This window comes from Anolis carolinensis, chromosome 5 (assembly GCF_035594765.1).
Source record: "Anolis carolinensis isolate JA03-04 chromosome 5, rAnoCar3.1.pri, whole genome shotgun sequence".
NCBI classification, from domain to species: Eukaryota; Metazoa; Chordata; class Lepidosauria; order Squamata; family Dactyloidae; genus Anolis; species Anolis carolinensis.
Genome location: NC_085845.1, coordinates 81,774,403 through 81,792,800, shown reverse-complemented (window position 1 = coordinate 81,792,800; position 18,398 = coordinate 81,774,403). Strand labels below are relative to the sequence as shown.

Below are 18,398 nucleotides of genomic sequence, written 5' to 3'. Positions count from 1 at the left end.
GACAGGCATCAAAAAGCCTAAACATTGCATTCCCCGTCATGTATCCAGAAATGATCAGTGTGTTTTATACTCTGCCTACATGGAGGTTTACCGATAGCACCTGTAGGAAAGAAAAACATTCTTCTCGCTAAGCTTCCCAATAAGGATCAACACCCTGCTAGTGCTTTGCAGTCTAAGGCCCATTTTCTTGTCTGACAACAGATCAGCTTGTGGAGCCACATTGTAGATTGGTCATCATCCAAAGTTCTAGTAGATCCAGTGCCTCCTCTGTGGCATGTTTTGATAAAGTCTTCAAGCCTGTTAATGCCAGCTCAAGCAACAAAGACTTCAATGAATGTGGCTTTTCAACTGAGGGCCCTTCCACACAGCCATATAACCCAGACTATCAAGACAGAAAATCCCACAATATCTGCTTTGAACTAGGTTATCTGAGTCCACACTGCCATATATTCCAGTTCAAAGCAGAAAATGTGGGATTTTATTCAGCTGTGTGGAAGGGGTTTGAGAGACTGATGAGAAATTAGAGCCCTTTCAAAAGATGCAGACTATAGCCTGGAATTTTATCCTCCGATCTCAGGCTCAACGACTGAGTAGGCATTGCCTCAGGTGGAACAAACCCTCCTCTAATGCATGGAGTTCTTATAGTCTGATAGCTTTCCCACACTCCCACTCCCAGCTGCATCTTCCAAAGTAAATATCTCAGGTCAGTATCAGCAATATTTTAAGAAAAACTTATCAACCAAAGAAATGTATTTGATTCCCATGTCATCTTTTTCCTACTTTTTCTCCACTTTGGAAACAAACTGGAACCTTTCTATCGTGCCTGGACTGTGATTACTATCAATTTCTGTGTCCTTGATATTGAACGGATTATCTTCCAGAAAGGATATTCTGTGTTACATCCTCTTCTGACATGTTGCTAGATGCAGTTTACATCCTGCTCAAGATGGACTACAATTTCTTCTTAGCATTTCATTGTGATTTTTTAAAAAAAACACATAAATGGTAACATAAATTCAGTGACTCCTAAATAGACTCAGATATATTTCATACAATTTAACTACAGTAGAATCTCACTTATCCAACATAAACAGGCCGGCAGAATGTTGGATAAGCGAATATGTTGGATAATAAGGAGGCATTAAGGAAAAGCCTATTAAACATCAAATTAGGTTATGATTTTACAAATGAAACACCAAAACGTCATGTTAGACAACAAATTTGGCAGAAAAAGTAATTCAATACGCAGTAATGCTATGTAGTAATTACTGTATTTATGAATTTAGCACCAAAATATCACGATATATTGAAAACATTGACTACAAAAATGTGTTGGATAATCCAGAATGTTGGATAAGCGAGTGTTGGATAAGTGAGACTCTACTGTATTTTGTTTAAAACTTTCAGGATTATAGATTGCACATTTGTTTGTAACAGAAATGTTAAATGTAAATATTCTGAAACTAATTGCTTGCCTTTTTTTTCTTTTGCAGTCTGTGTTTTATATACCCAAGGTATGGGGAATAAAGAATGGAGAGAGGTAATTTTTGTTGTTGTTGTTCAGAAAATTATATATACCACTTACAGTTTATCATGTCGGGGGAAATCTTGTGATTTAATAAGAAAAAGAAGAAATATCATGGATGATTAGAATCACATTTCTGAAAGTAATATGAACTAGCTGTATCATATGTCATGATAAAGTATGGTCACAAGTTGTAACAAGATTTGAGCTTCCTTTGAGTTTCATGTTTTGATTTCTGATATAGATAGCAACTGAAAATTGCTGCAGATTTTTTTCCTATTTTTACAAATTTTTGGATTTTTAAAGCTGTTTTAAGTAGATATAATAGTTAATTGGGCCCCCTGATGGCACAGCAGGTGAAACCTATGAGCTGCTGAACTTGCTGACTGAAAGTTCGGTTCAGATCTGGGGAGTGAGGTGAGCTCCTGCTGTTAGCCCAGCTCCTGCCAACCTAGCAGTTTGAAAACATGCAAATGTGAGTAAATCAATAGTTACCACTTCTGTGGGAAGGTAACAGCGCTCCATGCAGTCATGCTGGCCACATGACCTAGGAGGTGGCTATAGACAAGGCCGACTCTTCGGCTTAGAAATGGAGATGGGCACCAACCCCCAGAGTCGGACACGATGAGACTTCATGTCAAGGAGAAACCTTTAACTTTAATAGTCTATGTAATGCATGGTTTTTGTTTACAACCCCTGCTTTCTAGTTGACTTGCTTATGTGTATAATATAAATGCAATTGCTCTAATTCCAGTTTTCAGCTTAAACAATTCCCTGTTTGTTCCTACCTGTGTTTATTTTGAAATAGGTCCAACAGATTGTGTTAAATATATATTTCAAAATTATTGATGTAGTCTCCAAGCATAATAAATATTTCCAAATCATAGGCAGGATTTTAAACTAAATGGCCCTTATGGTCCCTTCTTCACATTCTACAGAAATCAAGCTCTTTCTTCTTCTATATAGTCTCTGGGATTCCTATAGATGGGCTATCTGCTCCTACATCTTTTGGAAAATTACAGATCATTACATAAACATTTTGGTGATAACCTCACCCACCCTCAGTGGCACTATAGCATTCTTCCTACCTAAATCCTTAGTTTCTTTTCTTTTGTCACTACAGCACCATTGCTCGGAACTTTTCAGATTGATTCTTACTGTTAGAATCGGTTCATTTCTAGATTTTCTTCTCTTCTACTCCATTTCCTGCATATTGCTCTTTCAGTTCTAATTTATTATTCTTATTCATTTCGTCTTCCAGTCCTATTTTAGAAGTATATTGCACTAGCTGCCCCCCCCCCCCAGTATTTCAGTGCTCATTATGGGATAGATTGTTGGTTGATGATGCTGTTTCATGTTATGTTATTGTCGTTTGTGATGTTATTGATTTTATCGAGTTATGTTTTAATCTATGGTTGGTTTTAATTGTTGTTTAATTGGGCGTGTTCCCCATGTAAGCCGCCCTGAGTCCTTCCGGTGAGATGGAGGCAGGATATAAAAATAAAGTTGTTGTTGTTGTTGTATTTCTTGGTCTGACTTCATCCCTCTCTAGTCAGGCTCTAGGCTTTGTCTGGCGGCTCTCATGTTGAGTCTATTCTTTTCTCATTTCTTTCCAGAGGGAATCTTTTATGGCCTTCTCAGTGATGTTTCAAAAGTGCCTTCACTGTGGAGAAAAAAATCCCAAAGTCACACATTCCAAGTGTCTGCTATGTTTAAGTGAGATTCACAAAGTTGGTTTGTTTCTCACTGCCAGGCCTTCACACTTCAGGCCAGACAAAATTGGGACTTGCGCCTCAAGGCACTATTTAACAAACATGCCTTTTTGGCAGCCACTAAGGCACAAGCTGAGAAAAATACATCTCTTTATGCAGCTTCTGTTACTGTGTAGGTATAGATAACCAATTTCCTGTCAGTTCACAAATGGCCCCTCGAAGAACTACAGTTATACATATGAAATCTGTAGGGCTGCTGACTCTCTCTGAAGATGAATTAGCAATTAATCTGAGTTACACTGCTACTGGCTGAAAGTTTGGATTGACAGGACCAGTCATAGACAGCACATCTATAGATAGTGAAAAATAATGACAAACACTGTGCCTCTGTTTGCTCTGGAGTTGTTTCTTTCATCAAAGTTTTATGTGCCAGGAAAGATTCTCTGATGACAGATGTTACTATTACTTTCCAGACCTTTCAATCACTTTATGTCTAATTCTATAAGTCTCATGTTTTACAAATGTATGTTTTTTATCCGAGTTTTGTGTGGTCTCCGAAAGCCATTTTTCTCTTTTTTCTTAACATGATTTACAAATAGTTTGATATATAGCAGCTTTAAGAGATTGGAGTTTGTGCTATAGTGGCTTCTTGTCATCATTTTAATGCATAGCTTTTTGACATTATGTTTTAGAGATGTTTTCCACTAAGATTGCCAAGACTTCTTATCAGAAAGCTAAACTATCTGCCTTAAAAGATGAGGCACCTTTAAACTTATTTTTAAAATATGAGCCCTTCAGGTTGATATAGAGGCTTTATTTTGAGTTATTTAAAAAGACATGCAGGTTGAGAGTCCATTACCAAAAATGCTTGGGACCAGAAGCATGAAATTAATCTATACGTCATATACACCTCATGCACACAGCATAAAGATATTTTTGTGCACAGAACACTGAACCAGCAGAAAGAAACTTATTGCTATCTTAGCCACCCATGAAGACAATTTGGATTTTGAAGTATTTCAGATTTTGAAATTCCAAATAAAGAATGCTAAACCTATAATACAAAATATTGAGTAGCTTACATAGCTGGTGAGAGATTATTAAATTATCACAAAGAATAGGTATCTGTTAATTTTAAATCTGCAACTTGCATAGGGTTGCCATATTCCAGCCCCACAAATCTGGACATTAATTTGTACATTATGCAAATTGTCATGGCTATTGGTATTAATTTGCATTCCAATTGTGCAAATTCAGTATACTAATCAATGCTCTGGCTTAAAATCAAAATATTAATTATATTTTCTTCTTCATAGTCTCTATTAACTCACAAAAATGGATTAGCTGTGCCTGCCCAATGGGTTGTTTGGAAGCTTCTAGAGCAATTACATAAGAATTTGGGCAGTAGCCCTGCCCCCTTCCTATGGACCATATTATTACACTTCCTACCTAAACCCTCAGTTCCTTTTTATCAGCCACAGTAACAACATTTATTAGATATCTTCTGACCACTTCTCTGAACTTATTCCTGCTTTGATTTGAATTTTGTCACTTGACTCTATTCTTTGATCTGTATTTGGGGTGTTCTATGGCTTCTCAGCAAGATTTTACCCTCATATTCAGTGTGTCTGCGTTGTTGGAGTCCTCACTGGTTTATATCCTCTTTGGTGTGCTTTCTGTGTGGATAGAATATCTTAGAGGTATGGACAATCCAATTGCCTCTTCTGCCTGCAAGAGGGCCACAATGTTGTTTTCTCGTTACTAGACCTTTACCCTACAAACCCGATAGAACCATGCTTTGTGTTTTAAGGCTTTCCTTTAGGAAAAAGCTCTGAATATTTGGAAATCACTGTGGAAAATATGAATTTTTATTCTGCTTGATCTCAGTTACGAAAGCTTGGTCCCAATGCACTCAATTGCAGACTGCATCAGGTTCCTCGGTACAGGTTGCCTTAAAACATTTCCTAATTGAGACCTCTATATCTGCAAAAGCTTTCTCTGCTTCTGTTAAGCATCAGTTCACAGAGAGACTGACCTCTGAACCTCTAGTTAGACCTACAGCTTCACTTACATGGAAGACTTCCCTTCAGGCAGTGACTGAATCAATTTCTGGTGACTGTTGTGATTAGACCTGCAATTTTTCAACATCAGGGAGATTATTGGAGTTGGTTTCCAATGACCACCAACATGCTCATAAGAAACACAAGAAAAAGGGCACTGAAGTGAATAAAACTACGACTCATATTCCAATTCTCTTTGCCAGCAGGTAATGCTGGAGACTTCGCTCCAGTAGTCATCTGATCACATATTTAATCATACCTGGGAAAGACATAACTCCAGCTGCTATCTAACACATTAAGTCTCTTGTACCATCTATGGATTCCACCATCTCGGATGGTGAAATTTTGGACTTCTCTTCTCTAGCTCATGAGCCAGCTTTTTCACTACCTGTCAAACTTCAGTTGGGCGCCCGTTTCTCTCAAAACCAATTATCTAGAAGAAGTCAGCCTCAAGGAAGAGAGTTGACTCTTGGAGATGACATAAGTACCATTCATATTCATCATCACAGGTGGCTAGAGAATTTTCCTTTCAATTATGTGTGTCTGTTTAATTCTTCTACTGAAAAAAAATGGAGCATCCTCTTCTTGAGAGAATCTATTCTCGTTCTCATACTCAATAACATTGTGCTCATTTTGGTAGTTGTTACCATTGACATGGACATCCTGGAAGAGAAAATACTTAGCTTAACAGCTGTTCTCCATGTGAATATTCTGATTTGCTACCATTTCCGCACTGCTATTTCCACCAAGACTACAGTTACTACAAACCTCATGGGCTTGTTGAAGGTGAATATGATTGATCTCGTTGACATTGCGATCAGATTTGTTGTTCAGTCCATTCACCATCTGTACCAAGGTCTTAGTCCCCAGGGGTTCACCACTCTGTTTCCTGTATCAGCTTGTTCAGAGAACCGTGCATCATCTTCACCTGGTGATGCCTCAGCTTGAGTTACATCAGTTTCTAAGGCTCCTTCATCATCCCATGTTGCACAGTATTTGTCATGTTTGGCTGCCTTTCCAAACCCTTTAGCATTCTCCAATAACCCTCCACCTTGTTCCATTTCTGAATTGGATACTTCAGATGGATGATTCTTCAGATTCGAGGATGGAACCCCTTGAGGTATCTCCATCAGCTTTGGTTAAAGAAAATGATCTTGCATCTCTAATGGATGGCATTGTCTAGGGAAACACAGGTGACTAAAGGATTTTCCTTTCAATGATGTGTGCCTGTTTAATTCTTCTACTGGAAAAAATGGAGCATAATCCTAGGATGAGATCTACTGCCAAAAAAAAGGGGGGGGGGTCCAACTTTAATCACACTTAGGTCACATGTCCACAAGTACTCCTCCAGTTCAAGATGAGTTCACACTCCATCTTTTGGTTTTCATCAGAAGCAGACCCCTTTCTAAACTGCTTTATTTCAAAAGGCTTCTTGCACTGCTAGAAGGAGATATGCTATAGAATTATGGGAAATCAGGCCTACAAGTGTTGTCCTGCTCCTCTGTTCAGTGACAGACTTGCTCACTAACAACATGCCTAAGCTGCTATAACATTAGTTACCTGAGACCATTGGCTCCTAGCTCATCATTTATGAGATAGGCTTCTGAAGAACATCTATTTTAGTCTCCTCAGGATGTTGGGTTTTAATATAACCTGGAAGAAGTCTCACCTAAAAAGATCTCAAAATGTGATATCCATCAGACTATTAGATTGCTGTCTTCTCTAGATGAATGGTACTGGTCTTTCCTTTAGGCTGTGTTGAATTGTCAGCATAGTCACAGACTTTCCACAAAAACATCAACCAGCCCTTTATATCCACAGATTCTGCTTCCATGAATTCAACCAACCACAACTTGAAAATATTTTAAAATGCCAAAAGTCAAACTTTGATTTTACTATTTTATATATAGGATACCATTTATTACATCACTGTATATAATGGGACTTAAGAGAGTGTTTCCCCCATCAATTCTCTTGGATTACTTGCTATAGAGAAGACTTTTCAGGCCTTCAAATTGCTTCAACAGGGCAACATAGTTCAGATAGAAACTGAGAACACTACAACGTGTAGTGCTGCCACAAGCAGGGCAGAATGAAAGCCAGCACTCTACTTCATCTCGTGCTACAATTACGGGATTGGAGCATTCTATGGACTATCTCCACCACAGCGATCTATTTCTCCATTGAGGAAATGTGCTGGCAGATGTCAACAGGGCCTCAGTTTTTGTCATAAGTAAAAGATATCCAAAGATCTGAAAATGGACATTGACAAGTGGGGTGTTCTGGAAGCAGGTCTTTTCCTGCTGCCCAGTGTCAGTGTTCTGTTCCAGGACTCATCAGTGAAGAACTCGCACAATGATGCCTTCCTGCTTCATTAGAGAATAACCATTTGAATACTTTTCTTCATTTTCTTCACATCACTGGTTTGCTTGCCAAGATTCTCAGAGATAAGGCAAAGTGTACACTGATCATCCCATGGCCCTTCATCTATATGAAGGCAACTGTGTCATGTTTGTGTACCAGTCAGCCATTCTCATGGTTCATCATGGTCTTGTGAAGCACTTGGACACTTTCAAATTGATAGCATGGAAAATATCTTCATGTCATCTAACACATCATAGCTGTTCATAGGCCTTTCACTCACACTCTTATGTGTACAAATGGAAAAGGTTCTTTGTCTTCCTCTTGCCTATTCGAAAACAAATTCAGCATGACCTTGATTTTTTTATTTCCATTTCTGAGAAGAGGTATTTCCCTTTTCTTCTATCAACTTGGCCACTATTTCAATGAATTTATAGACCATCAGCAATACCCTATGATGAAGTAGTTCCTCAAGGGTTACGGAAATCTTTCTCCTTCAGTCTCTGGACCAACACCTCAATGAAGCTTGAAAGCCTTGACACAGCTTTCTAGAAAGCCCTTTGGCATCCTTTCATTTTTGCTTATTTATTTGAAAGACAGCTGTTTTGGTGGTGATTAAATCTTATAGGAGAGGAGAAGAGTTGTGTGCTCTCAGGGTTAATCAACCTTACCTCTGTTTCTTTTGTGATAAAGTGGTTCTCAGACCAGGCATTTCTTTTCTGCCCAAGGCAGTCTCAGCTTTCCACATAAGCCAGGACATTGTGCTCCTTCCATTGATGCAGAATCCTACATCTATACACATAACAAAGGTGAAAAATGTGTATGTGTGTATGTGGAGGAGTTGTCCACTTACTCAGACAGCCTCCCGCCTCCACAAACAGCTATATTTCCCACTGAGCAGGAGACATCAATGGCCCTCCCTCCACTGACATGCAGGTTATAGTGAGCACCATGAATATGTAGCTCAAACCCTGCCAGTGTCCTCCACAAACATCATTTTGCCCTCCACCCAAGTGAAGGCTTTCATGCGGGGACAATTTCATCCTAGATGTTCTGTTTTTCCTCCAGAATGGACATTCCAGAGTTCCTTAATTTGCATGGCCCCACCCACTTTCTCTACTTTAACCCTTTCCTACTCTTTCTTATGGCACACAGTTAACAAAGGAATTGATCAGCCACTGAACATACTGGAGAATTTTGGGGAGAATTCACAATGATTTACAAAAGTTGTACTTGACCTACATCCAGAGAGCATTGTTAACCCAACCAACAATGGATCTAGACCAACTTGCCATGGAAAATGGGACTTGTAGTACCTTCACTGATACTATGACCCCACTGACAATGGACTGGGACCAAACTTAGCACAGAGAAGCCCCATGACCAACTGAACTATCTGCAGTGGTTTGTGGGAATGGACCTTGATTTGGGGAGTTATAGTTCACCTACATCCAGATAAACTGTGACTCAACCCGACAATGGACTTGGGACTAAACTGGGCATAGAGAACCCCCATGACCAACTGAACATAGTGCAGGGGCTAGTGGGAATGGACCTTGATTTTGGGAGTTATGGTTCACCTACATCCAGAGAGACTGCGACCCCCACCGACAATGGACTGGGACCAAACTTGGCACAAGAGGAGCCCCATGACCAACTGAATATACTGCAGGGGTTTGGGAGAATGGACCATGATTTTGGGAATTGCAGTCCACCTGCATCTAGCAATACTGTGACCCCCACCAATAATGGACTGGGAACAAACTTGGCATAGAGAAGCCCCATGAGCAGCTGAACATACTGCAGGAGTTTAGGGGAATGGGCCTTGATTTTGGGAGTTATAGTTCACCTACATCCAGATAAACTGTGACTCAACCCGACAATGGACTTGGGACTAAACTGGGCATAGAGAACCCCCATGACCAACTGAACATAGTGCAGGGGCTAGTGGGAATGGACCTTGATTTTGAGAGTTATGGTTCACCTACATCCAGAGAGACTGTGACCCCCACCGACAATGGACTGGGACCAAACTTGGCACAGAGGAGCCCCATGACCAACTGAATATACTGCAGGGGTTTGGGAGAATGGACCATGATTTTGGGAATTGCAGTCCACCTGCATCTAGCAATACTGTGACCCCCACCAATAATGGACTGGGAACAAACTTGGCATAGAGAAGCCCCATGAGCAGCTGAACATACTGCAGGAGTTTAGGGGAATGGGCCTTGATTTTGGGAGTTATAGTTCACCTACATCCAGATAAACTGTGACTCAACCCGACAATGGACTTGGGACTAAACTGGGCATAGAGAACCCCCATGACCAACTGAACATAGTGCAGGGGCTAGTGGGAATGGACCTTGATTTTGAGAGTTATGGTTCACCTACATCCAGAGAGACTGTGACCCCCACCGACAATGGACTGGGACCAAACTTGGCACAGAGGAGCCCCATGACCAACTGAATATACTGCAGGGGTTTGGGAGAATGGACCATGATTTTGGGAATTGCAGTCCACCTGCATCTAGCAATACTGTGACCCCCACCAATAATGGACTGGGAACAAACTTGGCATAGAGAAGCCCCATGAGCAGCTGAACATACTGCAGGAGTTTAGGGGAATGGGCCTTGATTTTGGGAGTTGTAGTTCATTTGCATCCAGAAATCGCTGAACCCTGCCAACAACGAATCTGGACCAAACTTCAGTGATATTACCTAACATCCCAAAACAAACAATGCCTTCTTCTAATAACCCAGGTACCGCCGAGTCCCCAAGCTAGTAGAACATAAAACATACCCTCCATTGTCTAGACGTCAGAAGGGTCTTAGCCTTATGTGTGGATAGAATTGCTGGGTTCAGGATGTCCCAGGACCTTTTTGTTTGTTTTTCTTCAAAGGAAAAACCTTCACTATTCATTTAACTGATGAACTGTCCCATAAGGGTCTTCCTATCTGCATGAAACCGGTGCTATGGTTACATCATTTGCTTTTTTTTAAAGGGGATACATCTCGAGGGTGTGTATAGAGTAGCTTCTTGGTCGCAGTCCTTGATCTTCATTCTTAACTACAGACTTTATGAAAGAAAAAAGGTTGACACTAATTTGGGAGAGGTGTCTTTTTTATTGTGTAGCATCAAGCTCCCACGTTCCTTGGTCTCCCAATTTTGTGAGGCACAGAGATCACCAGGATAGACAGGTTGAATACCTGTAATTGTAGTTTTTTGAGTGGCCATATGTGAACTCACACAACACACCATCCTCCCCTCATCATGTCCTGCCTCTTCTTAGATCCTTGGATGCTACTGCTTCAATGTCAATGAGATTGAGATTTTAGACAGGAAGTGAGGGGATCAAGCACAAAGGATGAATGGAGCTATTGTCAAAAATATGTAATAGCTCTAGAAGGTTCTGAATGATGCATTGCACAGACTCAGATAGCCCATTTGTGTGAGTTCACAGATGACCACTCAAAGAATTGTAATTACATAAATGCAACCTATACTTTCTTCTGCTGTTGAGTACCAAGATGTGGCAATTTCCCTTCCATAACTGCTAGAAATACTGTTCTAACAGCAATTATTTCTGCAGAATATTTACAAATAGACATTTAGACAACTTTTGTGAAATAATTTCTCTCTTTTTACATACTATGTTCTTTAAAACATTGAAAATGAAATATTATGTTTGTATGCCTCCTGTTAATAGATAATCTCATTATTTTATTTATATAATATTTAACCTGCATTCTTCCCCCAATCTTTTGCCAGATGACTTATTTTATTTATGTTTTATTGTTTAATTGCTTAATATTACTAACAGATTAGATTTTAATAAATAAATAAATAAATAAATAAAAGCACAAATATTAAAATATTCAAATGAATATTTGGGAACATTTTCTAGTGAAGATGTCTTTTACTAGGTTCCCATGCCATATGCTGCTGTAGTTGGTTTTTGTTCTGATTCCTCATTTCCTCACTGTAGTAATAATTACTAATCAGTGACTTTTTGGTGAATTATATGTGTACATGTGAAATGCATATAGCTTTCATTGACATACATTGTGTTAAATAAATTTTATTTTATAGTTTGGGAGAACAGAAGTAATCGATAATACACTGAACCCAGATTTTGTAAGAAAATTTATAATGGATTACTTTTTTGAAGAGAGGCAGAATCTGCGATTTGACTTGTAAGTTTATTTACATACATTTTGTATGGTTCTATAATAGTGTATAGTTTTTATATTATAACTAGCTCATGTACCTGGTGCTGCCCACGTATGCATTTTCTAATGCTATTTATTAGAAATACACATTGGTAGCTTTATGGTTTTATGAATGATCTCATTAGAACAGGGGTCCCCAAACATTTTAAGCAGAGGGTCGATTCACAGTCCTTCAGACTGTTGGGGGACAAACTATATTTTGGAAAAAAAAAACATGAACTGATTCGTATACACACTGCACATATCTTTTTTGTAGTGCAAAAAACATGAAATAACAATTCTATATTTAAAATGAAGAACAATTTTTACTAACATAAACTTACCAGCATTTCAGCAGGCTTGCATTTGGCTGCTGAGATAATCGATTTAATTAGGATTGTTGTTGTTGCAAGTCATTTCAGATTTAGGACAATCCTAAGTCTAAAGTTTAGGGTGGAGGGCAGGTAAATGACCTTGGAGAGCCACATTCAGCCTTAGTTTGAACATGCATACCTGGGCAACACCAGGTACATAAGGAATAGAAAGTGCATGCCCATGCAATGCTGCTGCATATTGTTGTTATTAATACATTGTTGTCTTAATTGCGTCACACTCCTTTGACCTTTAGTCACACTATCGATCTCAGAGAAAGATGCAGACAGTTCCCTTTTAAATTAATTCTTACATTGTTGCCTTGAGCAAGTCATGTTGATATTGAGTCTCAGTCCCCATCTACATTGCCATATAATACAGTTTCAGAATGCAAATTAACTCATTTGAATTGCATTATATGGCAGTGTACATCAGGCCTCACTCTCTCAGTCGCAGATGAAGACACAGGCAGTCCTACACATTATTTATGTCATTTATGTTATTTATGTCATCACCTCCCCCTTTCAATGCATTGATTGGTTCAATGCATTGATTGCTTCCTCTACTGGTGATAAAGTCCTGGCAATCGCCTTTAGGACTGTTTTTCTGCATCATGCAAGGCCTCATGCTGGGCTTTATATCTTTTGATCTTGACTCATACCCTCTCAAAAGAAGACACGTCAGATTTGGCTGTTCTTAGAAGCTAAGCAATCTCATTCTCTTAGCCTCAGAATATGCTTCCACCAAAATTCAATTGTCTGAATGAAATGAAAATTTAAATGACGTAGCAAAAAAAAATGTGTTTTTACCTGATTCACAAGGTTCTTTTTTGTGGTCTCTGTAACTCAATCAAAGGGGTCATCTGCACCTGTGTAAAGTATCGCTCCGAACCTTTTGGCACCGTACTATATGTGTTTTGATGGTAGTCCCTCCCATCCCCTGCACACCAAATTTGGCTTATGGTTGTTTTTTATTTAGCCTTCTGTGTGATCATAAATGCAGCTTATGGTTACATCACTAAAATAAAATAGTACATTCTAATGATGTCTATTGAATAGAACAATGCTTTATACGTCTCTTGATTTAGCTAAAATTTGTTTAAAGATAAGAATATATAGAAATGTCAAAAACTCTTATTTGAGATGCAAATTGGATGCTTGCTTTTGTTTTTAATTAATTTTTTACTATAGTAAAATCCAGTATGAAAATTCTAATTCTGAATCCTAGTTATCTGTATCCCACTTTGCATTCCCAGATTAATATGAATGCTAATTTTATTTGTACTTTGCCATAGTCATGGAAATATGTGCAAGTTTACAAATATGTGACATTAAATTAAGTTGAATTTGTATGTAAGTCAGAACAGGTACATTTTTAAAGTGTAACTGTGTGTGTGTGTGTGTGTGTGTATAGAGTTACACTTTAACAATGTTATTTGTTCTGACTTACATACAAATTCAACTTAAGAACAAATATACAGAACCTAACCTGTATATAGAAGCTTTGAATAGTGTAGGGAAGAGTTAACACCCCTGTAGTGCTTGTTTTGCTGTGTGTGTCCCTGTTCAGAAGATTTCACCTCATTTTCTGTCCATGTGATAATTGGATTTTGAAAAATTTGGCTTGTTGTGTAAACAAGGATTGGTGATAAAGATTCAGTTGAGACACGTTTCCCCCATGATAATAAATCTTCCAGGAGTAAATTCCCTTCCCAGGGGTAGATATTATGTCAATCGTTAGGATGGTGGGAGATTTATTTGATGGACTTTTATTTGATGGTTTTATATATGTGTGTAACTACTGCTATAAACCGCCTTGGGTCTCTGGAGAAAGGTGGTATAGAAATGTCCCAAATAAATTAATAAATAAATGGAATGTCCTCACATCCTGTTGTCTCACTCCCAGTCTTACCGAGTTGTTTTTAGTCAGATGTTTTTAACATCGGGGGCTACCTGTAGCATATTTTCAGAAGCTACTATGTCTAGGAAGCATAATCTAGGCCAGTGGTTCTCAACCTTCCTAATAGCACGACCCCTTAATACAGTTCCTCATGTTGTGGTGACCCCCAACCATAAAATTATTTTTGTTGCTACTTCATAACTGTAATTTTGCTAGAGTTATGAATGTAAATATCTGATATGCAGGATGTGTTTTCATTCACTGAACCAAATTTGGCAGAAATATATAACATGCCCAAATTTGAATACTGGTGGGGTTGGGGGGGGGGGTTGATTTTGTCATTTGGAAGTTGTAGTTGTTGGGATTTATAGTTAACCTACAATCAAAGAGCATTCTGAACTCCACCAACAATGGAATTAAAACAAACCTGGCTCACAGAACTCCCATGACCAGCAGAAAATACTGGAAGGGTTTGGTGGGCATGGACCTTGAGTTTTGGAGTTGTAGTTCACATACATACAGAGCGCACTGTGGACTCAAACAATGATGAATCTGGACCAAACTTGGCACTAAAACTCAATATACCCAAATGTGAACACAGGTGGAGTTTGGGGGAAATAGATCTTGAGATTTGGGAGTTGTAGTAGTGTTTTCTGATGGTCTTTGGTGACCCCCTAACACCCCCCCATGACCCACCCAGGGGTCCCGACCCCCAGGTTGAGAAATGCTTATCTAGGCCAAGAATAGATAAATATGGCCCTCCAGATGTTGTTGATTTTTATCTGCCAGCTATTGCTCATGGTGGCTGCAGAAAGAAATTGCAATTTTATCATTTCTGCAGGGCTTAATTTTTCCTTCTCCGATCTAGAGAGCCAACATATTAACATAATTCATCTAATTACTTCTACTCGTTTTTGAAATAGAATTCCAATTAACACAATGGAAAGGATTTGAAACTATACCTGTACTCTTTGTTCAGTGTACAAAATATTGCTGTACACTTGTGATGGTCAAATTCACAAACACTTCCTAACATCTTGGAAGATGATATTTGGTGTAGAAGGGGACAGATATGTCAGCTATCCAAAAAAGAGAAATCCATATTTTAGCACACTTAAAAAAAATTCTATTAGCAGAATTCAAGAGTTTCCAATCGCTCTACTTTTGTGCAAAAATTCCTCTAATTTTTGAACATTCAAAAGCAAGACTGGTCTTCATGCAAGTTCAGTTAAACAGAATGAATACAATTCTTACTCCATTTAGATTGGAACTTAAGATGCCCACTGCAACAACAAGAAGTGTTTTGGTATCAGGATTTTTTTATTGGAAACCAGAGCCAGCCTGAGTACTAAAGGATGAGTAATGGACCTCATTCAGAGATGTCATAACACACTTTGGGCCACAGGTCTTCCACCTGCTATATAAAAATAACGGATGTAGATTGTTATATAGTGAGTTAAACAAACTGTAGGTGGCAATACCAAATTCCAGTTGAGCCATATGGCAGCCATAATGATAGGTGGGCGAAACTATTGTGCTTTCAGTCTCAGATATTATGTTGACTGGTTTTTCAGTTTTATAGCAAAATATAAATACAATTGCCATATGTTATGACCTCCAGATCTTGAGGGGATACATTCCAATATCCCCATGGATACCTGAAACCCCACCCTATTATTCTAGTGTCTGCAGTATAAACTTGTAAAGGGGATTTTTTATATTTTCCCCTTTACATCTTCTATGTAGTGTATGTAAAACTTAAAAATTGAACTATGTATATGTTTATGGCACAGGAAATATAAGTCACCCTACAAATAATACATGCATTTTTAGGTGCATGCTAATGCTCATTAAGTATGGATTTTAATGTTACTTACTGTAGCCTTGGAATGTAAAGAAATTTAACAAAATGCAAAAGTGTTCATTTAGTTATGTGTGCTCCAGAATATGGTTGCTTGGAACCTTTCCTATTAGATTTGCCTTATCTTTGAGCAAATAAAATATGTAAAATAAAATAAGACTATACTTCTGTCAGGTTCCTTTCTATCTGTAATACTTTCTCTTATTTTTTAAAAACATTTTGAGAAACTGCAGATGAGTTACACGTTGACTTTAGGGCTAAAGTAAGAGTTGAATGCAGATGTCATTCCATCATGCTCTTTTATAACCTACTAGCTTGTGTATCTGGCAATGCCCGGATTATTTGAAAAGGTCTTTGTTTGTTTTTGGATGTTAGGTAATATCAGTTTTGTCATATGTTACCCTATGTCTTAGAAAGAAACTCAGTCTTTGCTTTTGTTTTTTATGAATGCTCCTGTTAGAAAATGCATAAGGATGTGGATGAACTACAGTTCCTAAAAATCTTGGGTCAACCCTCCCAAAGCTCCCCCAGTATTCACAGTTGTCCATGTTGAGTCTGTATGCCAAGTTTGGTCCAGATCCGTCACTTGCTGGGTTCAGTATTCTCTGAATACAGGTGAACTACAACTCTCTGATGCCAAGGTCAATCACCTGCAAAGCCTGCCAGTATTTAAAGCTGGCCATGTTGGGTCTGTGTGCCAAGTTTGGTCCAGATCCATCATTGGTGGGGTTCAGAGGGCTCATGGAATATAGGTGAACTATAACTCCCAGAGCTAAAGGTCAATCACCTCTAAAGTCTACCAGTATTCCCAGTTGGCCATGTTGAATTTATGTGGGTAGTTTGTTCCAGATCCATCATCAAATGTGTTCAATGTCCTCTGGATACAGGTGTACTATAATTCCTGGATGTCAAGGTAAATCACCCCAAACCCCGGCAGTATGCAAATTTGGCCTTGTTGGGTCTGTGTGGCAAGTTAGTTCCAGGTCCATCGTTGGCACAGTTCAGAGCACTCTTAGATTGCAGGTGAACTATACATCCCAGTCCCTACAACTCCTATAAATCCCCAAACCTCTCCAGTATGTTCAGTTGCTGATCAATTCCTGTTTGTTGTGGGCCATAGGAAAGGATAGGAAAAGGTTAAGAGAGAAGTAGCAGGCGGGGTCGTGCAAATGTCAAAAGAAAGGAACACTGGGATGTGCTCACTATAACCTACAATGTCCTGGGAGGGAGTTACTTGGTGGCTCCACAGCACTGGGAACTAAAGCTTGTTTGTGGAGATCAGATGCTATCTGTGTGAGCAGACACCCGTGCCACATACACACATACAGATTTTCACTTTTATTATGTTATAGATGTATTGGCCCCATCTACACTGGTCATTTAATGCAGATCGCATTGTATTATTTGATTAGTGCAAACGTATATAATGAGTGTATATAATGAGTACATTGAAATGACAGACCTTTATGTGTCTACAATAATCATATAATGCAATGTGATATGCATTAAATGGTCAATGTAAATAGGGACTCAAAATGAATGATGTAGTAAGAAAAACAATTTAAAAATTCCTGGCTATTTCTGCAGATCGATCAATTGATTTTTCCCCTCTTTTCATTACAGATATGATGTTGATTCAAAGAGCCCAGACCTGTCAAAGCATGTACGTACCACTTGATTTTAATATGAAAATGTGTCCCGATACAATTGATCAGTGGAAATTTCCAGGGAGTGTCTGTGTCAGTTTGCTGTAGCAAAAGGAGCAATCTTTTGTCACCTCCAGATGTTTGGGACTCCAGCTCCCAGAAGCCTTAACCAACTTATCCAATGCTCATGAATTTTGGGAGCTGAAGACTAACATGTTTTATTTGGCCTAAGTTTTTATAAACTTCAGCCCATTTCATTATAAGCATGGAGGGTAGGCTTAGTTGGCAAAACATGTGCAAAACATACCAGCATAACAGTAACCTTATCAGTGATCATTGTATAATGTGTTGTCGAAGGCTTTCATGGCCGGGATCACAGGGTTGTTGTATGTTTTCCGGGCTGTATGGCCATGTTCTAGAAGTTCTAGAACATGGCCATACAGCCCGGAAAACATACAACAACCCCGATCATTGTATAAGTTGTGAGAGTTGACAAGCATAGGTCAATTTGTGGTATATCCCTGGCCAACACCAAAAAAATCATTTTACTTTTAGCAGATTTTAAAGAAAAAGAAAATCCTGCCTACTGATGATAAAATCTCTGGTGGTCATATGATCAAGCTCATAAATATCAACATTACAGAAGGAGGGAAAAGATTATTCGGAAGCCTTGGGTTTTTCTCATAGCTATACCTAAGGAAGAGGTGATGTGTGTCTGTGTCTGTTTTTATTTTTTAAACCCAAGACAGTCAT

At 38.8% G+C, this 18,398-nt stretch overlaps 1 protein-coding gene across 3 annotated transcripts in view; it reads left to right on the top strand.

Annotated features, from left to right (window-relative positions):
* cpne8 (copine 8) overlaps positions 1 to 18,398 on the top strand; it is an 80,354-nt gene that overhangs the window by 27,360 nt on the left and 34,596 nt on the right. For 2 of the 3 annotated variants that reach the window (XM_003221464.4, XM_016994015.2), the window contains exons 3-5: positions 1,494 to 1,540; positions 11,749 to 11,852; positions 17,623 to 17,662. In XM_003221464.4, coding sequence (XP_003221512.1) covers positions 1,494 to 1,540; positions 11,749 to 11,852; positions 17,623 to 17,662 — 191 coding nt within the window. The remainder of the gene's footprint in view (positions 1 to 1,493; positions 1,541 to 11,748; positions 11,853 to 17,622; positions 17,663 to 18,398) is intronic. The other variant, XM_062981686.1, reaches the window with a different exon arrangement.